The following is a 23,577-nucleotide window of genomic DNA, read 5'->3' as shown; positions in this document are numbered from 1 at the left end:
AAAATTCTGACTTTAATCTCGAAGTCAGGCTGTTGTTTATTAAAAAAAATGTTTTTGCCATTCATGTGTCCCTAATCCTCTTCCGTACCGTATTATTTTAATGATATAATATTATAGTTATTTATCCGTATAGGTACAATCAAAAAAATAAAACAAAATCAATAAACTAAACTACAAAACATCTTCATATGATTATGTGAAACAACAAAATGTGTTTCCTACAGCGGAAGTAGTGCGTCTGGCTGTAGCGCCGTGCGCAGCCCTGACTCTCGCGAACACAGCAGTCAGAATCGAGGACATGGGACCGTGAAAGTATGGCGGATGCCGAGGAGCCGTAAGTCTCAATGGACAAAAAATATAATTTTACTACACCGAAATCTTCGTAGTGTATCCTCAACACGCCGTGTATGAACACAGCTTTCCTTTATTCTTCCAGGGAGAAGAAAAGAAGGCGAATAGAGGACCTGACCGAGAAGTTAGTGACGAATGCTAAATAAAGGTGTCTGACTGGTAGCAGGTTGCACAGTGGACAGCGACTGCTGGGCCAGGAGAGTCGAGGATAACCTGAAATAAACCATTTAGCTCTTTGTTTTGTTCAGTAATAAACACAACTAATCAAGTAACAGTGTCAAACATACACATATCCTGCACTGCACCAGTCATTAGCAGCACAATATAGATGTGTACCAAATTATTAACACAGATTAAACCAGTGCAGGGTGTTAATCCGTGTTTAAACTGATAAAAAAACATCACAATCAGTCACATTATTTTATAATGTGTTTAAAAAGTAGTGGTGAGACAGCTAAATTATCAGTGGAATAGCACATTTGAAATGCTAAACCATATACCACTAATTTGAAGTGTATAAGCCATGAGTATGAATGTTTTGAATTGGATGTAATCAGTCCTCTTCTTGACAAGAACAGCCTAACGAACAGCATTTAGTTACATCTGTCAGTACATTGCAACACAACACAAGTCTGAAGTGAAAGTGAAAACAATAAAAAAAATACTTTTGTAGTTAGATCCTCTATGTCTAAAAATGAATGTAAATTAATGTATTTTACTACTTTGGAAATGAATAAATTGCACCATTACACTGAGACATTTTCTCATAAATTATAATAATACAGGTTCAGTGTATCTTGGTGTATTGTGTGTCCAGAATGGCTGTAGATGGTGGACACATGGACACTGGTTGCGAATGGGATGGCCGGTGGAATCATGTGAGGAAGTTTTTGGAGAGATCTGGCCCCTTTACCCATCCTGACTTTGAGCCAGGCACTGAGGTGACACTGAAAGTGGATTGAAACATAATACTAAAGCTTTGATTTCACCCTGCCAGGATTATGTTCATTATTTACTAGTTCTTGAACATTTCAATGCTTTTTTCATACCAGTCTTTACAGTTTTTGTTGGAGACCTGTAAGATTCTGGTCATTGGTGCAGGAGGACTCGGATGTGAACTCCTCAAAGATCTGGTAGGAAATAGCTTTAATCTTCATTTCATATTATATACGTTTGTCTTGAGAAAATACAATGGCTTATTTAAATTCTCACATTGCCTTGTGTTCTAGGCTCTGTCTGGATTTCGCCTAATTCATGTGGTTGATATGGATACGATTGATGTGTCCAACCTCAACAGACAGTTTCTTTTCAGGTAGGTTACATGCCTCAATTCCTCTCCTCACAATTGCTACAGCCTGGCTTTTTGGCTGCAACAAAAATGAGGAAATAAGCATCAGTGTCAGTAGGTGTATGCATGTGTGTATGGATACATAAAACAAAACCAAAACAGACAGCTATGCAGTGGCCCACACTGATGGTGTGTGAGAACCAGATGAATGGAGGAAAGAAGGTTTTTAAACCATGTGGTGTAGTGGTGTAGGTGTAGCTCATCACCTTAATGATGACCCCGCCTCCTTAAGCCTGAAAGGGAGAGAAAAGGCCAGCAAGTGAGCACTCCTAATGATAAGGTGGGGTCGTCACACAGTAGTGTAATAAAAGACAAATTCATCTTGCAGTGGAACTATTTTCTTCATGTTACTATTAACCTAAATCATTTCCATAATGCTCATCGAAAAGCATAATTTCCTGAAATTTATTTAGTAACCATCTCTACCCATGCTGTTGTGTCTGTGATCAACTTGTGGTGAAGTTATTCTATTAAAAGTAAACTCCAAATTGTTGTTGCATTACTGTATGAGCAAACCAATGTCTTTATACTTCACACGTTGATTTAGGCCCAAAGATGTTGGACGACCAAAGGCCGACGTGGCAGCTGAATTTGTAAACAGTCGGATTCCTGGCTGTGAAGTCGTCCCGTATCCTTTGCAGCAAGTGTCTTTTTTTGAAGCTGACTTCAATGATACTTGAGTTGAGTGAAAGTTAAATAAAACAGCTTGATCATCATTTTAATTCCTTAATAATAACATGCAGTCACTTTAAAAAGATCCAAGACTTTGATGAGTCCTTCTACAGGCGTAAGTCTGTTGTTTTTTTTATTATAAGATCCATGCATTAGTAGAGTTCAATATCAGATATTTGAAACACTCATCTTGTCTTTGCAGAGTTCCACATCATCGTCTGCGGACTGGACTCCATTATTGCCAGACGCTGGATGAACGGGATGCTGGTAGGGATGAGAAAACAGATTAATTATCTTTTATACATTTACAAGTGTGTGAGCATAATCTGATTGAGTTATGCTGCATTTTCGAAGATATCCCTACTGAGTTATGAAGACGGAGTCCCGGATCCCAGCTCCATCATTCCCCTCATCGATGGAGGGACTGAGGGCTTTAAAGGAAACGCGCGTGTCATTCTGCCGGGCATGACTGCATGCATCGACTGTACCCTGGAGTTGTACCCGCCACAGGTTGGTTTTTTAGACTTGTATAAATTAGGGATGGGCATGCCCTGCAAAAATGCTAACTGACAGTCCCTGACGATTATTTGCAGTCACCCACACCCCCAAACCCACATGCACACACACAGGTTCTCACACAACACTGCTGAGAGTGCTTTTGTGTGTGTTTGTATCAGTCTCTCTCTGTCCTTTCTCTCCTCTCTATCTGCTCCCCATGTGAGGGCACACATGCACAAACACAACCTGGTAACAGAGCTGTGAATCACTGCTGTTGTGGGGACATTCATGTGTGTTATTTTGGGAGTGCTGCTTTGAGTTGTCTGATTTGACAGCGCAACATCACAGGTCTAAAAGTAAATAAAAATGTAAACCTACAATGGCTTCATACATCCTGTAAACACAGACTTAGCCTTAAAGAGAAAAAAAATGGAAGAATCATTAGTCATCTCTTAGTAATGTAACTTTTTAATGTACTCAGAAATAGTCACATTTACTGATTGACTTTTTGTAATTATAAAATATTCATGCCCAACCCAAGTATAAATACAGAAAAACTGATGGAAATGGGTAACTGACAAACAGGGCAAAAAAAAGACAGTCTGTGGAACCCAAATGTGTTTCTTGGAAAGGATGTGCAGTTAAGGCACAGCAGTTCACCAAATATCTCACCCAAACAGACGGAAAAAAATGAAAGACGTAAAATGAAAACATGATTTTGATGTATTCATTTTCCTTCAAACAGGTTTAGTGCTACATCTTTACCTTTATGCATCACCTTAAATGTTTATTTTTATTTTTTTTTTTACATCCCGCAGATTAATTTCCCCATGTGCACCATTGCGTCAATGCCAAGGCTACCAGAGCATTGCATCGAATATGCCAGAATCTTGCAGTGGCCAAAAGAAAATCCATTTGGAGGTAAGCTGACATGTTATTCTTTCATATATACCTATCTACATTATTTCAACACAGGCTTACAACCTCACTCTGCTCCTCCTCTAGATAGCGGCTTGGACGGAGACAATCCAGAACACATACAGTGGGTGTTTGAAAGAGCCCAAGAAAGAGCTGCAGAGTTTAACATTACAGGAGTGACATACAGACTCACTCAAGGTGAACATGGGGAATATAAAAGAGTGATTAATTCAGTGGTACAGTGATTTATTTATTGTTAAAGGTGACATTGACACACTTGGTTCACAAATATCTACAAGTGTGATTTTTAAAAAAGAAAAGAAAAAGTGACTGTTTCTTCTGCCACAGGTGTAGTGAAGAGGATCATTCCCGCTGTGGCATCAACGAATGCTGTTATTGCTGGTATGAAACACTTTTTCTTTTCTTTGAGACATTAGCTGTTTGAAATGTTGACATTTATATGACTTCATATTGATGGTTTGGAAAGCCCTGGGGGTCAGGAGGAGACACATGTAATTTAAAAACAAATAAACACGTTTTTTAAGGAAAAACAGTTATTAGCTAATAAAGTCAACCTCTTCCACAAGTGTGTCTTTATTACATTTATTTTCTCTTTTGCTGTGCTCTTTTCATATCCCTATCATGGAAAATCGTGACTAAGTCACCTGTAGTTATTGTTATGCTGATCACATTCTCAGTTCTTACACTGATTATGGTGCACAGTCCATCAGATGACGTATTTAGCCACTTGAGAAATGACATGATTCAGTTAATTTGACTTACTTTTGTTCTCCACAGCTGCGTGCGCCACTGAAGTTTTTAAAATCGCTACAAGGTTGGGCACGGGAACATCTCATTTCAAAACACGTTGATCGCGTTTACCCATAAAAATGTTACTAACCCAAGATGTTGTCTTTCAGCGCATATATTCCTTTAAATAATTACATGGTCTTTAACGATGTGGACGGACTATACACCTACACTTTTGAAGCAGAGCGAAAGGTTTGTTGTTGCGCTAACTGGGGAAAGTAACACTTCTAGTCTCCGTGTGGATAATAAATTGATTTCTTTTTGTACTTTATGATTTACAGGAGAATTGTTCAGCATGCAGCCTGGTGCCTCAGGACCTTCAGTTCCCTCCTTCTGCCAAGTTACAGGAAGTTTTAGAGTACCTGACAGAGAACGCTTCACTGTGAGTGTTCGGCAAAACTGTTTTTCAATGCCGCAGGAGAAATAACAAGCAGCTAAAGACTATTTATTTTGTGTTTTCCAGGCAAATGAAATCCCCCGCTATCACTACAACACTGGAAGGGAAGAATAAGACGCTATATTTGCAGGTGATGTTTATATTTTTGATAGTTACATGGAATTTAGTCACTTAATTAAAAAAAGTTTGATTGAGCTACAATTGCTGATTTTTTTTTCCCAGTCTGTTAAATCTATCGAGGAACGAACCAGGCCTAACCTCTGCAAGACTCTAAAAGGTAATAATAAAAGCAAGTCCTCCAGTCTGTCCACTGTAAGCTTTGATCTGCAGATATTCCTCCGTCACTGTGGTCTTTCTTTTCCCTCCGATTCAGAGCTGGGGTTGTCAGACGGACAGGAACTGGCTGTGGCAGACGTCACCACGCCCCAAACGGTTCTCTTCAAACTCAATTTCTCCGCCTGAACCTCCGTGACCTCACGTAGAGCACTGATATCAGATGGACTGAATCTGAAAACGCGTCAGTCATTGTGGTGTTGCAGCAGAATATTTTTGATGGCAGTGATTATGTAAATGAGTACACGCTCACTTGTCAAATAGGATTGTTTTCTTGTACGAATGAGAAATCAGTTAACTTTGTTGTTTTTTTTTCGTATTATGTTGTTTACTTCTTTATGTATTTGACCCATGCTGACTAATATTGTTGCTATTTACCTGTATGTCAATTGCGTGAGTAATAATGTGCGCTATGCTCTAATAATAAAGTTTTATTATCATCATTGAGGGCCAGGCTTTTTGAGTTTTCTTCACTTGGCAGCAACTGATCAGCTTCACTCATGCTGAAGGAACTGAACTACTCCTGCAACACATTCAGCAGAAAGTCTGTCATTAGGTTTACAAAAAAAAGGGGTCGGATATATGATTGTATTGTGTACTGTGAACAAAAGCGCTCACAATAAGTTGATCATGGTAAATGCTCATGATTGGGATAATCATGAATTCGGAAAAGTGGCATTATTCCATGTGAATGACTTAAAGATTGCTGTTTTTCTTGCCAGCCTACAGTGATTTATTTTGATGAACCTCAAGGAGGAGCTCATCATTTATGATTATTTTGTTTTCAATTCACATTTTCAATAATATATATATATATATATATATATATATATACATATGTGTATATATATATATATGTGTGTGTGTGTGAATTGCAATTACTTTAAACATTTGTATATCATTCCTTGACTAGATGACTAGTAACACATGTGTTTTATTTATTGAAATAAACACTTAGTTTAAATCCTCATTGTTTATATTTGACAGTCCTGTGTCAGCTGTGGGTAAACTGTAGCTGCAGGCCTGTTTCAACATCTCTGCAATCCACATGTGGAGCTACGTTTAAACAACAAATCTATAATAAATAAACAAATAAATAAAGCATTGTGCCTTTTTCTGGACGCAGCTGATCCTTTCTGTCCATGTCACTCCTCCTCGTCACTTTAAGCTTCTTATGGCGCTAATGAAAGTGGCCGCACATTGTCCCGGGAGTCCAGATGGTTGCTGTCTTGATTACGTTTTAATTTTGAAGCTGACACTGAGCTTTGCTCCTCGGAGTGATCCCACCACACAGCGAACGCATCCCTCCATCACCATCAACACTCTGCGTGTGAGGAGACTCCAGGAAGAGGAGCAGAGGCGCGCGCCTTCGCGATTATTCTTTCTTTCTTTATTTTACTTATTTATTTATTATTTTACTTTTGAAGTATGTGTAATGTATTCCATCGCTTGTGTTTAAGTTGAGGCGGAAAACTGGGGGGGAAATTGTGCGTCTCATCAGCGGATAAACTTTTCTGTCTCCTCTCCTGAAATGATCAGGATGACGTAAACAGAGACACAGATGGAGGCTTCAGCTGCTGCTTTTCATGTGTCTCAATAATAACCACATTAAAGGTAAGCATTTAATATGACAATGCACTGTAGTTATTTATTTAAACATTTATTTCAGCTATTGTGAAAAGTCTAATTTCAACAACCTTCATTTCCATGTTATTGTGTTTATTCTCTTATTAAATGTGACACACTCACTTTCATTGAGGATGAACAATCCCAGTGTTTGGCACATTTTCTTTTTTTTAAATTATGTTGATAATGTATTTAATAATGAAGAATTAATTATTTTATGACTGACTAAAAGTAAATCAATCACAAACATCCAAACATTTCTAATTTATTACCCTATATATGTGTGTATATACTGTATATATATATATATACAGTATATATATATGTATGTATATAGGCTATATGTAGGCTATATGTATATATATTAATTTCTTATTATTTTAACAAATTCATTGCTAATGAAAAAAATATATATCAGAACGTAGTTGCTTAATCCTTCGCCAGCGCCCACAGTGTTTATTTAATATAGATGTGCTTTCTGAATCATGCAGAATATGACTTGTATCACAGGGAGAGTTTGGTTTTGAATGCAGAGAGAGAGAGATGTTTACAGCTGCAGGGATAATATGAGTGCGAAGTGAGTGCAAGGACCCACTCTCATCTGCCTCCAAATGTGCCTCTGATCGAGCTTTTGTTGGCATTTCTTTGATTTGATTTGGCTCAGCTTATAGTGGATGTGAGGAGCATAATGGAGCAAATAGATGCAGTGATCCCATGAACCACATACTAGGAGTCAGGAGACATCAGACGCATATCTGAAGATGCAAGTCTTATTGAGAAATAGTGGCTTAATAACACTATATATTTTTTTTCTGTTCAGGCAAGATGACGCTGAATAAAGCGACTCGGCCTTTACACTTGGGTCTCCTGCTTCTCTGGATTGCAAGCCTCTGCTTCCAGCCAGTGTCTACTGGCAACCAAAGCTCCGGAGGACAGACAGGTACAGTGTCAGACCCAACCAGACCAATCACACATCCTGAGGGACTCATTAAGGCTCCTGGTCACCAGCATGGTCGCCTGCTACAGAGTTAAAGCATCGAGACCTCGAGACTCATGTATTTACAGACATGGAGGAAAACCAAAGCCTTGTGTTTGCTGAGATGCTCGAAACTGTTAATTCTTCCTACATAATAGTTTGCACGAGCATTTAATCTCTGCAGTGTCATGTGGGAGAAAGGGATGACACTTTAGTGTGATTACAGCAGTGATGGGAGAGGTAATATCCTCAAAGTACCGATACAACAAAACCAAATACATATTAAATTACAAGGAAAAATGCTTCCAATTCAAATTTGTGTTCCATTTACAAGTAAAAGTGCAATAAATGATCATCAAAGTCAACGTACCTTATTTCAAAATGCTCTCATGTAATGGTGCAATCTTAATTAGCATCAATTTATTATAAGATAGTGAATCATGATCCATCAGAGCATCAGCAGCATTTTAGCTACTTTTGGATGGTTTAGGTAAAAGCTTCTTCCATTAGTACCAAGATAAATCACAGAGGTGATATAATTATTTTGGACCTTTCTCAAAACCTTTCAAAATAAAATATTGGAAAGCTTTTGCTTGTTTATCCTTAAACAGATATTTAAACGAAATCAGCTCATAGGCCGTGAACTTGGAACAGCCTAATTCCTTGGCTCTTGATTGTATATACACACAACTATCACTCGCTTAATGTAGTTGAGTTTATTTTCTCTTGTATAGTGCGTTAATAAAAGCACAAAATGGAAACAGAATCAATTAATTTGTTAGGAGAGGTGAATACACTGCTTGCCCCAAATGCACGAGACAGGAGACACGACGAATGATTCAAGAGTGTTTATTCTCCTCTGGAGAAGGCAGGAAACAAAATCACTTCTTTACAGAAGGAGGAACTAAACTAGACTATACTTGACAACATTTAAATTACTTCTTTACATAAGGAGGAACTAAACTTGACTAGACTTGGCTCTTGCACTTACAAAAGGCGAAACAGGCTTGGGCTCAGACGTGTTCTCATAAACGACGCACTGGCAAATGAACTAAAGAGAACTGGGGACACTATGTAGGGGAGAGGGAATCAAGGGCAGGTGCGAGTGATTACTAAAGGATCACCAGGTGAAGTGCATGAGGGAATTAGGAGAGATGTGTCAAAACAACTGAGGAAACTACACGACAGGAAGACATGACATTTACCAGAATAAAAGGGGAAGTGAAAATCAAACCCACACCAAAAGTGACATGAACTTAACGTGACTTAACCTAAACAAAAAAACAAAACACTAACAGACTTGACGCTTCGTGACAGAATTTTGCTATTTCCACAGCAGTAGCCTCGCACAAATCACCTCAATATGATGCCTGCTTTTAAATAACATATTCATTTTAAATTACATTTCATTATTTTTTGCTTTGATTGTGTCCTGATCTTAAACCGTCACTGTAATTATAAATTAACCTTTCAGGCCTGCATTCAGGTGCTAAATAAATGAACATACTGCTTGTCTCATGTGTGACATAAATGCTAAGCCTTTCTTATCCACTTGGTGGTGCTGTAGCTTCATGAGAATCCAAAGGAAGCGAGACTAGCACACAGACTAGTGCTTTGCCTATTTGGTCATCAGGGTGACACAAAGATTAGTGTGTATTTTTATCACTGAATAGTGGCAGAAAATCAATTTGCAATTTTTCCTACAGTGCTGCCATCTCTAAAGGCGGCAGTCCTCCAGTCCACCTCTACTTTCACGCCAAAGTGACATGAAAAATTGTCACCTTTTGCTCCACATGTTCTTCCTCAGGGTCATCACAGGAGAGGACGGGGACTTGTGAAGTGGTCGCCGCTCACCGTTGCTGCAATAGGAACAAGATAGAGGAACGCTCTCAAACGGTCAAGTGCTCCTGCTTCCCAGGACAGGTGGCGGGGACAACAAGGGCTCTGCCCTCTTGTGTTGATGGTAATATCAGCCTCTTCTGCCTCACTTAAACAAAAACATACTGACATGACATGAATATATTGTTTGTCCAAGTAGATTCGGGTTCCTCCCGAGTCCGCTCAGAGAGTGTGACATCTCATCTGAGATGCCCCCCCACACCCCCCCAAACCATTCATATTTTGAAGTCTTTTCATGTAAAAGTGACCTTCAACTGAGATGTATTTTACTGCAGCATCCATTGTGCGTCAAAAGTGGTGGTGTAAAATGGAGCCATGTCTGGAGGGGGAGGAGTGTCGAGTTCTCCCTGACCTCACTGGCTGGTCATGCATCTCCGGGAACAAAGTGAAGACCACAAAGGTGAGAAATCCTGCATTAGCCCGAGTCACAGTGGCATGAGCACTGTACAAAAAACACAGCACGGCTGTACTTTAGTGCCATGATAAATATAGAAATGGGAGTAGCCCCGTTTTTCACCCTGTATCAGCTGGGATTGGTACCAGCACCCCCCTGTGACCCCCATGTGGAGGATAAAGCAGTAGAAGATGAATGGATAAATGCAGTCTTGTGGTGAACCTCTTCACAAAGCTTTATTTGACTATAAGCTTTCCTATGATGCTCCACAATCGCCCGTAATCGCTGCTCCCATTGGCCACATCAACCGTCTTGCTCTCAACCAGAAAGAGTGGGCTCAGAAACCCTAATTCTGTAATCTGGGGAATGACGGGGCCAAGAGGACAAACATGAAATAAGCTGTAGGAACCAATGCTGAAAACTAAAACCCATGTAATTAAATCTGACGACCAAAGGAAACACCACATGCACTTTCTTAAAAGTTGCTTTTTCTCCCTTTGAACTGTTTTATGTATGATTGTCTGAGTGAAACACACTGTGTGTAGCCAGTGATCACTGGTTACCCAGAAGTCATGTGGCCGATCAGATTATACGATTGAAGAGAAGCATAAACTAGGAGAGAATACATTTGAGCCTTCTTTTTTGATTATTTTTCACTGCTGCTATGCCTGTCAAGCTGTCTGTTCTTGAACCAAAACAGTTCATGATAACACAAGCAGCGATTCCACATGAAAATTCTTAGTCATTTTAAACCAGCTGTCTCTTCAGTTCACCCTGATATAAAAGCCTTTGTGAGTTTTTCCACTGAAATGATGCAAGTGCGAGCACATAGCAGATGAAACTGGGTACTGTAAGCTAATGATAATGATGGTAAATCTTCACTTCATTTAGCTTAGGTTGGACTCTGTGATGAGTGATCTAAATGTCATGACCGAAATAAACATAAATACAATTAATTTTTGTCATAATGCTACAAAAAAAAAAAAAAAACAGCGTTACATGTGCACCAACATATGTAGAAATCAAGTTGCATTGTTATAAATACGAGATAACTTTGGATAAACTGGATCAAAATCAATGTTGAATGCTTGACTATATAGTGGCTGTTTGTCAACAGAAAGGTGGTGAACTCCATGCTGGGTTATTACGGTTTTATTAATGTATCAGACCCGAAACATAACATTAAACACAAACTGAATGTTTTCAGCCAAGCAATATGATCAAAAACATGACTATAATGTAAACTAAATAAAAACCATTCTATTAACCCCCGAAATTACCACTAAGAACCAAAACTAATAAAAAGCTCCAACAGACTACATATATTTGTATTACCATTGTATGTTTAAAAGCTAATCTACATTTAAGGAGTTTATTCCATGTACTTTCACTTGGGTCTTTTCAGTCTTGGTAAAACTAAAATAATATATAAATAAATATGAATAATATTCAGCTGAAGTTGAAGTGCCTGCACACTATTTTGAAATGGAAAAAAATCCAGCTTCTTCAGGCGTCCCTTGTTTTCTTTACAAAGTGACTCAGTTTATTTTAAAGTATCTGCTGATAAACAGGTTCATTTTAATGTGCATGCAATGTGTAGGGGGTTCTCAGAGTGCATTTTGACAAGAAAGAGCAATCACTGTGGCTTTAAATGCTGTCACATGAAATGCTGGTGTTTATTTGCAGTAACATTTTCAATTCACAGTTGATGTGATGAATCAGATATGGCGGCGCTGTGGTGTTTCTGCTTGGAACTACAGCAGTTTTTTATTTCACTACTGCTCATGGGAATTGCATTTATCTTCCACAGTGCCAACAATATTTTGTCCATGTTCCATTATATCGGAGATATGATTTGAAGAAAACACTTGTGATAAATGTTAGAGGGCTAGGTTAAATGATGGACTAAAATTAAACCAGATAATGTTTTTGAATGTGTCAAACTGAATTATTAAATGCCGTATATGTTGTTGTCTTATAGGTGGCGCGGTAGCAAGACTGAAACTCCACCATTAACCGAAGCCCACCATGGCCTGCAGCAGTCGCTTTACCAGCGGACTCTGACGGCAGTGAATGCACCATCAGATAGAGTAAAGAACAATATAGATTTAATTATCTGCTGACTACGTTTCACTCTGCTGTAACTCGTTATGTTCATTCCATTTGACTTGAACACACTTTCCGTTGAGGTTAATCCAATGGAGTGGGCAAGCTATTAGCAATTAACTCAAGATAAAAAAAAATGGTGCAGTACTGTATACGTTGTTCCAGTTCAAACATCATATATACACACTGAAGTCTGTATCATTGTACCAGTGCTTGATATGCAGGGCACATTTTGATTCACTCAATCGAAGTTTGGATGGGCCTGCTGGCAGACACTTAAAAAGAGATTTTGTGGATTTTCATGAGGCAGAATGTGAATCCAGTCAGGGGCTTGTGACTCCCTCCGCCGATCAAAGCAGAGGACCACAAATACTGAGAAATTCATGATGGGAGCATTTGTAGACAATGCTGTCCCGCATACTTACTCTGAGCTTTATAAAGAGGTCACATCCCTTCGGACTAGTTCTTACCACAAATCGGCATTTCTCACAAACACATGCGCTGCTTTTTTGTTTCTGCCGACTCCACTGGTTGGACAGGCCACCACCTGCAACGCGGCGATGGCATGCACACAAGCATGAAGCCCTGATGCAAAACAAGGACTGTTTGAAATGCTAATGCTGTGGAGAGAAGGGGGAGAGAGGGGAGACGAGGAGCGCCTTCACTGCTGAGAGTATTTACATCATGCTTTTTGTTTGTCTCGCTAAACTGAGTGCTCCTGTGGCGAGGACTTCTCTTATGGTATAATGAAGGAAACATTGGGGGCTTTCTGCCTGGAAGCAAGTGCTGCAGCTTCAAGAGGGGATTGGAATGTTATTCATAATATTATATATTTATAATATACATTTATATTGTTGTTATTACCACATCATCACTGGTCTCTTTTTTGGCACTTCAGGCAAATCCAGCCAGACATTTTTCTGTGTTTTTCATTTATTCACACATTTATTTTACCAACATTTATTTTTTTTATTTTTTTAATAAGACAAATACAGCAAACTGCAAATCATCCCATCAGAGGCAGTGGGTTTGAAAAGTAAAACTAAACAGTTTGCTTGGCATAATTATGCATTACGTCTGTTTTAGTGGCGACAGGATTCCTCTCTGAGCTGTCACGCAGTGCGAGGCAATTTATGCATGGGTTTGCTTTTGTAATCATTGCGGTCATAATTGTTATTTAATGTCAGGGGGGTTGTGAGTGATGTTAGAATTTGAAGACTTGACTGACTTAAAATCAATGTTGATTCACCGACATGACTGTTGTTCTTGTAAATACTGTTCGGGAGCGTCATCAACAGCGTTTATACCCGTGTAACGAATAGTGAAGCTGTTTTTTTTAGTAAACACCCTGTCTGCTAATGTCACTCACAAAGATTTCCTTGATTAATATTAATGTTAACAAAAAACCTCCAGGGCTTATAGCGAAGTACAATACATTCATGTAAAAGGCAGAGGCAATAATAAACACCCCTGACAATAAAGTGCATACCACGCAGCAATTAGCGTTTGAAATAACCTTGGATTTCTGATACCACTTTGACTGAAGACATGTTTAATACATGGAGGGTGTGATTGTGTGCACTTTGTACAAAAGTGATATCAAGATCTTCGATGAGCTGCTTCTTAAACCTTTGTACAACATTTATTCAAGAACAAGATGAATTAACTCAAAAATGAAGATGCTCAAACTGTTTTCAAATGTGACCAGATGGAGCGGTAGATAAGATGCCATTTCGTACATATTCACCTGGCTCTGCCTTTAAAATAACTCTTTACAATATTCAACAAACAGGTTAGCAGTCGCTAGGAAAAAAAAATAAAAAATAGGAACAATCTCCAATATTGAGCGCTACTGGATTTGGCTCTGCCCATAGCGAGAAATATTTTTATTTTATCATTATCAACCTTTATTTTACCAGGATAATCCCACTGAGATTGCAAATCTGTTTTCCAAGGGTGTCCTGACAACAAACACACGCATCAACAAAGACAACCACATTACAGAGAGCCTTTAACGACAGGAAACTAAAAGCAGTGACTGACCAATTATTTATTCTAAGTCCAATCAGAAAAGAAACAGACGTAAAATAAAGTAGGCTGACAGTCGGAGGGCGAGCCTGCACATGTGTCCTCCTAACACAAGTATAAACTAAACCTCCAGCATCTCCAGGTCTCAGTCTTTTGTCACCCTGAAGTATATTTTCACCTTGGGTATTAGGAATGAAATGTATCTCGATTTTCTGGCAACCGTTACTCCAAAAGATTAATCAGGAAAATGATGGGCAGACAAATCCATAGTGAAATTAACGACTGCAGTTGCAGTCGCCCACGTTTTTAATCGTTTGTCACGTTTGATTTTGATTTCGAGTTTTGGCAGCTGAGCCTTTTCTTGAGTGCAGGGGAAAATTGAGTTTATGACGGACAATAATTCTGAGAACAAAGTAACACACGCTTGACCTCTTCAAGCAAATGGATAGTGATTGGTGAAGATGCTTTTCGCTGGTTAAGGTAACTTGAAGATTTACACAGAGGACTTTTGCTTTTCATACCACTGGAAGTTAAACTTGGGCGGTGGTTATAACCCAACACTTAACACAACAATTATTATACCATTATTCCTTATCAAAATGACATATCTTTACACATAAAGGTGCAACGATTTCCTGATTATTCCTACAACATTAGAAGACCTGGCCAAAGATTTGGGAAATATACATACATATACACAGATACACATTTTCAAAGTAATGCTACAGAAACTTTAACAAACGGTTTGTTAAAGTCATGTCATCCATCCCAGTTTTCCCAACTTCTATAGCTTGATTTGCAGCTTCCCTTTTTATACAGTGGTAGTTTCCCCTCTTACGTTGTAAAACTAAGTTTTTGAATATAAGATTAGAGTTAGAGTGAACTCTTATACACCTCAGTGGTTTGCATCGGCGGCGACAGCATGCATCCTGGGATTTGTGCCTAAATCCCCAAACATCACCAGAACTCACAGCTGTCTTTTTTCTCTTTTTTTCTTCAAGGGAGTCATTATGTGACTTTCAGATGAGTCTTACATAAACTCCAGTATGTGCACTCATGCAGGTTCTAATAAAAGTTTGAGAAACCTGTGGAGAGCTGCTTGATTACCTCTTTATCTGTAAAATAACCTTAAAGCCACTCCAAAGAGCTTGAGTTAGCAGGAACCCCGCTGAGCATTTGTCAAATACGTGACTGTAAAAGGAATGAAAAAAAATCAAAAACACATACCAAATTGAAAATGGAAGCATCCAAGAGGAGGTCATTAAAGTAGGAGTTACAGGATTCAACTGAGGCAAACTTATACAAATAACCCCAGTATGAAGATATTAGTGAAGAATTGAAGAGTGGGACCCATGGTTCACAAAATTCAAACCCAGACTCACAAATAACACGGTTCCTGGCAGCTTATTTGATTCAATTTCCAGTTGGAATGTGTCAGGGAACCTGTGCCTTCCTGAGTCTCTCCACTGGTAACAGTAGTTCATGTTCACTAATAGAAAATAAAGTGTCTTGGGGCACATGAAAAACATAATGGAAACACTGTTCCATTCCCCTTTAACAACTTTTCCCTCATCTAGACTTGACACGTGTAATAAAAAATGTAAACACAGGTCTGCTCCTTTTTTTTTTTCTTCTTTTTTTTTTACTGCAGGCAACTATAGAGCATATAGGCGACCAAGAGCAATAGAGTGAGTGTAGTTCCGTCATAGCCTGAAGGTTTCATCCATCTCCTTTGTAGTTACGCCTCACATGCGATGTGGAACAGAGATTCCATTTTGCTTAATTAAAACAGAGTTGAACAATTACACTTTAATGGACATTAATTAGACAATATTAATGCTCAGCTGTATGTGATGTATTTGATTGTCTTCCTGTGTTACAGTGTTACTGTGTTACAGTCATGAAGTGTTATACACTCAGTTAGGGAATAGAGAATTACATTGTTAATATCTATGCACTTAGAAACAGTCTATATATACTGTATGTGTGAGGACACAGATACTCAGAGCTGGTGTTGTTGGAAAAACATGGGTGAAAGCTATTCTCTGCATTGTTTTGTATACGGAACAATGCGGTTCCTCTGTGCTGTAAATCAACGTGTCATTTTCCCATGAGAGCCAACATCCCAGCGGCAAAGATAATAACATAATGAAAGCCATGCTTATAGGGAATCAATACGAACATGGATGGTTTTTCTATTACTACTATACTATGTAATCAGTTTTAACATGATGATTGCGTATTTTACGCCAAAAAGTGATCTATGTTTGCTTCATGTGTTTAAGACAAAGGGACAGCAACTGTTGATGAGATTTTTTGGGGGGGTTGAGAACAATAATTGATTAATTCCGTACGTTTACATGCACAGTTTAATCGAGCCAAGGCCTCAGTCCGACTAAGACTGTCCTCGAAAAACCAATTTATTGGCCGTGTACGTGAACAGTGAACAGCGAGATGGATCGTGTTGTGGTTCTGTATGTTTCGTACCAGCTGTACATGTTAATCGTGATACAAATTAGATGGAGCATGGCTCTTGTGGTCGCTGCGTTGTCCGAAAATACACCGCCGCCGTGCAATCTATACTTTGTCTCCTTCTACTTCCGGGTCAAAGACCAGGGAGGAGATTTTGGTGCATGTGCAGAACACCAGTCTCCAGACTGATCAAGTGGATACGTGCAGGAGTAATCGGACTATGAATCGTATTATCCAGGTATGTTAGTCCGACTAAGACTAGCTTGATTTCAGTCTGACTAACTTGTTTACATGACATTAAGAAAACCGAATTATTGTCTTAGTCCGACTAAAATCGGACTGTTAACATGCACTGATTGTCCAGAGGGGGTGGAGCCAATCCCAGCTGACCTGGTACACAAGGCGGGGTACACTCTGGACAGGTCACTACTCCATCGCAGGGCAAACATACAGAAACAAACAACCATCAACTCTCACGTTCATACCCACAGTTAACCGGGATTCAACCCGACGATCTCCATGCTGTGAGGCAACAGTGCTGGACACAAAACTTTCATGAAACACTTTTTTAAGGGAAAACATGCTGATGAGTTACATATTGGAGGTTTATTTTTTGTTTGCGCCGTCTGTCTGATGAATCAGCAGCAACACACTGAAGTGAATATGCTGCATCAAAGTGTTATTGATCTTCAAAAGTGTTATTCCCAAAATGTTGAACTTTTCCTTTTGAGTAGGTGAGTTAAGAGCCCTCTTTTCACAGTGTTTCCAATATTTTGGAGACAAACAAGAACAAAAGTGTAACTACAACATTCTTAAATGACACACACTTCTGAAGTTAGTTTCCCTAACCCCCGCTGAGCGCCGGATAAACCTTCATGTGTTCAGCCTTCAGATTAAGACGGCCTAATTTCCCAAACTATTTTTAAAGCGTCGTGCACGGGTAATTGTAATTTACTGTCAGACGTCATTAATTTCAAGTGTTAGGCTTGGGCCAGAGTGGCGAGGAAGAAAATAACCTTCAGCAAGACACAACACAGGACAGGGCGATGGATTGGACACGAGCGGCCGCTGCTCCTTTCACATGCTTTGCCTCAACAGATGATGGTCACATTATGTCAAACAAAGAAACAGATAAGACTCCTACACAGACAGTGTCTTGGTGATAAACACAATGATACTCCATCTAAAAAAGGACAAGCATCTTACTCATGTGGGCGTCGCCATCAGAAGACATTTCAGTCCACTTCTGAAGAGTATTTTAAAAGCTGAAACCAGAAAGCCTCTCAAGTTGTTGTTAGCAGTGAAGATTAGAGTTAATATCCAGATTTTTCAGAGGAAAATTATTATTATTTTTTTTATTACCAAACACAACAATGAAACACAGACATCTCTAAATCAGACTAGTACATCACAGAGGCAACTTAATGACACCAACTGGTAGCAAATGTAATAAAATTAAATAAATCGTACATCAATAAACACTTAAATATAGAAACACAGATCACTGTTAGGATAAATGAAGGTTTCATTACAGCTTTCTTTTCATCAACGTTCCCATCTGTCTCTTCTTTTGCAACATAACCTTCAAAATTCAGTAGCATTTTGTAAATTCTAAAGTGATCAAATGTTCTACCCGCTCAGATCTAAAAAATAAAATTAGAAAAATGTCTGGTTGACATGATACATTTGCAGAATTTCCCACCAGTACCAGAAAAAAACATGTTATGAGGATTTGGACTTATAGAGCCAAAACAACATTCATCAGATTTAACAATAACCCAAATCTCCAACATTTTTAGAAATAGGTTTTAATCTATCATTTGTTGTAAGCAAGCAGTGAGAGCACATCACACCTCTTATTCATCCTGAAAACATTCCCATGTCAGAGCGAATCAATTCAGCTTTTCCACAAAGCTGAATTATTATACTTTCCTTTTGCACACCTGTACTTTTCTGTGGACAATGTGTAGTGCTGTTCACAACCGCTTTACAAAAGACAGGGTGAGCTCATCTTTAATTCAAGAAAGGCTTTCACACCTCACATACAGATAAATCCTCTTCCTTCTTACATGAGGGAAAAAAATTCAAGTATCCCCACTTTTGAGGAATTATTAAGCCTCCTCCTCCTCCTCCTCCTCCTCCTCCATAATGCCAGTGTTTCCAGCCCACAACATATGGCTGGCCGACACACACACACACACACACACTTGTCACATTCATTTCCAAACAATCACGCCAGGTTCACATCAGGTTCACGGCAGGTCGCACCCCATTCAAATTAGCACACCTGGAAACAAAACAGTTTGTTGTACTTTGTCTCTGGGATGCAGTGCGATTTAATTAGAAAACCATTTTTAGCCCGCTGATTGAATTTTTTTTCTCTCGCTCACACTTTGCCAGCGTGAATGTGTGGAAACATCCCGACAAGAAACACGGAACATCATCCGAGTGCCTCAGCATCAGTCTGACATAATTTGATATTAGCCGGCGTGATAGACACTGCCGGTGTCGCTGTAAATCTGTCCGTGTTTGCTTTGTGTGATGAAGATGTTATTCCTTTGTGAGGACCGAATGGCATAAAAGGCTCGGTGTTCTCTGCATGAATCATTTAGATGAAAGCCTGGGGATGGGGGGGGAGAAAGGAGCATGAGGCACCTGATGTCACCTTTAATTAGAATCCAGTTTGGTCCACCTTGACTTTGAAATCCTAGAATCCTGCAGGGGCAGTGGAGACAGTTCTCAGTTGCGGGATGTGATTAGACTCATAAATGTTGCCGATTGCTCGATGCCACATATAAACTCTTAGCTTGTTAACTGTTTTGAGTTCTCTGTGAGTGAGCTTGCCTGACAGGGTCCCACAAACACACGTCCTTAATGCATTCTCAACAGGTACGCCGTCATAAAATAACTAATAAAAAAGGCATCTCGAGCATGATCTTCTCCCGAGCAGATAATTCTCGTTGTGTGGGGCTTATCTTTTGAGAGAAGTCATTTCACACTTTACTGCTTATCATCACATCATCTTGCTTCAGTGTTGCACCTTAATATTCATGGAAACAGATCACCATCCTCCAAAGTGCAGAGACTTGGAGCATGACTGGACTGTCTGTGGAGTTTTGAATGAAATGTGTCTTCAGAAACAAACCCACAGGAGCCTCAATTCCCAGGACGTCCCTGGTGCGTCATAAAAAAAGAAGTCAGGCCACATCACCATCAATTGTGATTTATTTCTTGCTGTTCTGCTGCTTGATGTGAGACATCAGAGCCTACAGCGGCAGCAGCAGCAGCCCACAGATCCACTCCAAAGACTCACAGAGAATGGGATGCTGCTTGCCTCCATCCTGCACACATTATGCTCATTTAGCAATCCCATGTTGGACAGGAAAACATGTTAGGCTCTTCAAATTGTGGTTACCTGAAGCAAACCAAGACCTGAGCAGTGTTTTCCATGTACTGCACTCACTGGCGCTTCAGTTAAATGTTGTCATTTCAGTTTAGTGGGTGATGGACACTTTCAGCGTCTGCGTTCATTCCGTATAATCCACATGTGGGTAGAATCATCCTTCTCAATAAAAGCCTTTGTAAAGGTCTTAATTCTACGTTGACGTTAGTTGCCATGCAAACAAGCCGAACATGTACAATTTCAATCCTAAGCCACTTTTCGACTGTCTTCGTAAAAAAACTAGGTCTAAATTTTGCACACACAGTAATAAAAACAAGCTTCAGGGAAGGTCAGATTGCTGTTTTTCTCTTCTTGTAATGCAGCAGTGGGTCCTTTAATGATATTTGTCTTAACCCCATAAATATCTCTCAGTATTTCTACAAACAGCATCGGTGACTGCAGCAGCCTGCACTGTGTATTTATAACATTTATGATGTCTTTGAATATACAAACATCCTTCTGGATAATGTTTTTTTTTTTTTAAAACTAAAAAACTAAAAAAAAAACCCATCACTTTTTGCATTATTCCCTGCAGTTTGCACAAAGCATCCTTTTGTGTGGTAAATGATAGGAAAACGTTCATGTTTATCAGACTATATCTCATCTAAATTTCACTGTCAGCTACAATGGCGGCTAATCTGTCACATGAACGTGGTCAACCTTCAGCATCCATGTCAGTCAGTGTGATAACAAATATCTTCACCTGTTTAATCTATGCATCATCAGGCTTCTATGTTTGGGAGCTTATGTGCATTTCTGACACAATAGGATTCCGCAAATCTTAAATTTCTCACATTCCGTGGCTCAAATTATAGCAAGGAAATGTCGTCTTATGCACTAAAATATGCAAATGGTTATTAAAATGGAATATATTTTTGTTCAAAACTGTGATAAGGTTGGCAGGTAGCTGACAATATTTACAGGAAGTTACATTTTTAAAAGATATATATATATATATATTTTTTTTTTTACTTTTTGTATGTTAAATAAGCCTAAACAAATAATGTGCTATATATGAATGAATTTAAGTAACCAGTGGGAGAAAAATGAAACAGGTTGAAGACGCAGAGGAAAAAAAAAATGCCCATTTTTCCAGAAGATGGATGAAGCCACACTCAGCAGCAGCAGCAGCAGCAGCATCAGCAGCAGTCAACCAGGGTTCTTCCTGGAATAGATTCTGAGGAGCAGACACCTGCTGCTATACTGCATCAAAGTGTTGTAAATACAGGAGTGAGTTCTGGTTCCATTCATCTGTGTGTAAAATTGATCTCAGGTGATGTGTGTGTGTAGAGGAAGCAACAGTTAACTCGAGTGTTGAGCTTTATACTTTTGATGTTATATGTGACGCTGCGGAACATGGTTGGCATAGAATACAGAATGTACGAAGGGCAGTTTAGTCAGTACAAAATTCTACATATGTATACTATATATATATACATACATATATATAAACAGTGTTAATATACTATTTTAATATGCAGTAAATTGTAAATAATTGCCAGATATTCAAAGTTATTCTGGAAAAATGTTAAAAAAATCACTTTTCTGGCACTTTTGTCGATAAAATAAGGAGGACATTCTGAGGCCTAGGTGTTAGAGGTTACAATTTAAAATGTATGTACCCCGCCTATCACCCTATGTCAGCTGAGATTGGCACAGCACCCTCCGCGACCCTCATGTGGAGGATAAAGTGGTAGAAGTCGGATGGATGTACTGTAAGCAAGGACCTTGCTTTATGTAGGCGTGCATTTCACATTTTAAAGAGGAAGCTGACTCTACAAACGTGTTAGAATGTCATGGAGAAGGGGAGTGGAGGGGAATCTCATCTTAAGTTGAAAAAGAGCACACTGTTTGTAGATGTGTTCATTTGTTGACAGTTTGCCGAGGTGCTGCTGTGGACTGTATGATGTAAGAATGTTGTCATCCACACGTCTACGATGATATGAGTACTCTATCCCAAAAATACTTAAAACACAGCTTGACCTTCTGTGTTTTATTCCTCTGTATGCAGATGTCAACCTGCAGCCCAAATGTAGATAGATAGATACTTTATTGATCCCGAAGGACTGTAGGAGAAGCTATTGGAATGGGATGTGGGATCAGGTAGGTGTGTGTGCGTGTGTGTGTGTGATTCTTCACACTGACACTGATGAATGGAACCATGGGTGTGAGCTGAGTGTGTATATGTGACTCTCTGCAGACACAAAATCCACATAAAGTATGGACAAGCCTGTGTCACAACTCTGGACCGCGACCCTTGATTTCATTCTAGTGCTTTGATTTATTTGGCCTTTAGTTTTTGTTGTTTTGGACTTTCATTATCCCTGTTTTGGATTCTAGTTTTGTTTTTGTCTTGCATTTAATGCATTTTTTTCTTCTGTTTTTCTGTCACTTCCCAGTGTCACCTGGTGTCGTATCAGTTACACCTGTTTCCTGTTTTTCAGTTCACTTCCTGTCATGTTTTTATTAGGGGGATTTCTGTTTTTCAATTAAACCCTTGGATTATTTTAGCTTGAGTTTGTCTTTTGACAAAAAAGACAACAACTTTTTTCTTTATATATCTCAGTTTTTGTGGGTAGACATGTTAATTATTGAGCCTTAAAGGGAGATTTTGTTAACTTCTCTTCATTGCCAGTTTTTCTGTTTACAGCACTTACCCCTGGACACTTTGTCCAAACCTCTGCCATCTGGAAAAGAGTTCCAGAACAATAAAAACAGACTGAGAAACAGTTTTTTACCCTCGAGTCGTAGAATCCATAACTGCGCCTCACTGCAGCCCTACACTCTCACTCCTGAACTGGTCACTCACACAAAATGTGCAGTTTTACATCTTTTTCACAGCATATGGCAGATTTTTTTTCTCTTTTACATCTGTGCAATTTTTATGAGTCTGAGAATTTCTCATACACGTGCAATTTTCATATAGTGTATTGTGTAGGTGTGCAATTTTTTTTATTTTTAGGGTCCTAGCACAAATGGCTGGCACAAAACTGGCACAAATTCATGCAAGAAACCTATTGTTAGCCTTCAAACTATCATTATTATTATTGTTCTGTGTCATTGCGGTCATTTTGAGGGGGTTAACGTGCATAAAAACTCTTGAAACTTGAAAATGTGATATTGGCATAGTGCCCGGACCCATGTGTAGCTCAAGGGCTCTATAGCGCCCCCTAAAGTGAAAACAGAGCCAAAATTGAGGTACACCAAATTTCCCAAAACTTGGTGTGAAGAAGTTGTAGACCAAGATGGAAAAAAAAGTTGAGCGTAACATGGCCTCAACTCAACAGGAAGTCGGCCATTTGGATTT

General features: G+C 39.1%; 2 protein-coding genes across 3 annotated transcripts; both read left to right on the top strand.

Moving 5' to 3' along the window:
• Positions 1 to 214: 214 nt before the first annotated feature.
• Positions 215 to 5,774, top strand: LOC131469229 (NEDD8-activating enzyme E1 catalytic subunit-like). 2 transcript variants are annotated; one of them, XM_058644185.1, is made up of 18 exons: positions 215 to 334; positions 437 to 475; positions 1,169 to 1,292; positions 1,404 to 1,484; positions 1,581 to 1,663; positions 2,247 to 2,327; positions 2,443 to 2,486; positions 2,574 to 2,638; positions 2,726 to 2,881; positions 3,688 to 3,790; positions 3,875 to 3,985; positions 4,136 to 4,189; positions 4,586 to 4,622; positions 4,708 to 4,789; positions 4,879 to 4,979; positions 5,061 to 5,124; positions 5,217 to 5,271; positions 5,368 to 5,774. In XM_058644185.1, exons 1-18 carry the CDS (start codon positions 315 to 317, stop codon positions 5,454 to 5,456), a joined length of 1,389 nt encoding a protein of 462 aa, XP_058500168.1. In that variant the 5' UTR covers positions 215 to 314; the 3' UTR covers positions 5,457 to 5,774. The 2 variants fall into 2 exon arrangements, with proteins under 2 accessions (XP_058500168.1, XP_058500169.1); XM_058644186.1 differs by having other exon boundaries at positions 315 to 334; positions 437 to 499.
• A 971-nt stretch (positions 5,775 to 6,745) lies between these two features.
• On the top strand, positions 6,746 to 13,636 carry LOC131469230 (chemokine-like protein TAFA-2). Its single transcript, XM_058644187.1, has 5 exons — positions 6,746 to 6,941; positions 7,774 to 7,893; positions 9,737 to 9,892; positions 10,104 to 10,228; positions 12,204 to 13,636. The coding sequence occupies exons 1-5, from the start codon at positions 6,914 to 6,916 to the stop codon at positions 12,213 to 12,215; spliced, it is 441 nt and encodes a 146-aa protein (XP_058500170.1). The 5' UTR covers positions 6,746 to 6,913; the 3' UTR covers positions 12,216 to 13,636.
• Positions 13,637 to 23,577: the final 9,941 nt, after the last annotated feature.

This window comes from Solea solea, chromosome 11 (assembly GCF_958295425.1).
Source record: "Solea solea chromosome 11, fSolSol10.1, whole genome shotgun sequence".
Classification (NCBI taxonomy): domain Eukaryota; kingdom Metazoa; phylum Chordata; class Actinopteri; order Pleuronectiformes; family Soleidae; genus Solea; species Solea solea.
This window is presented reverse-complemented; position numbering and strand designations above follow the sequence as displayed.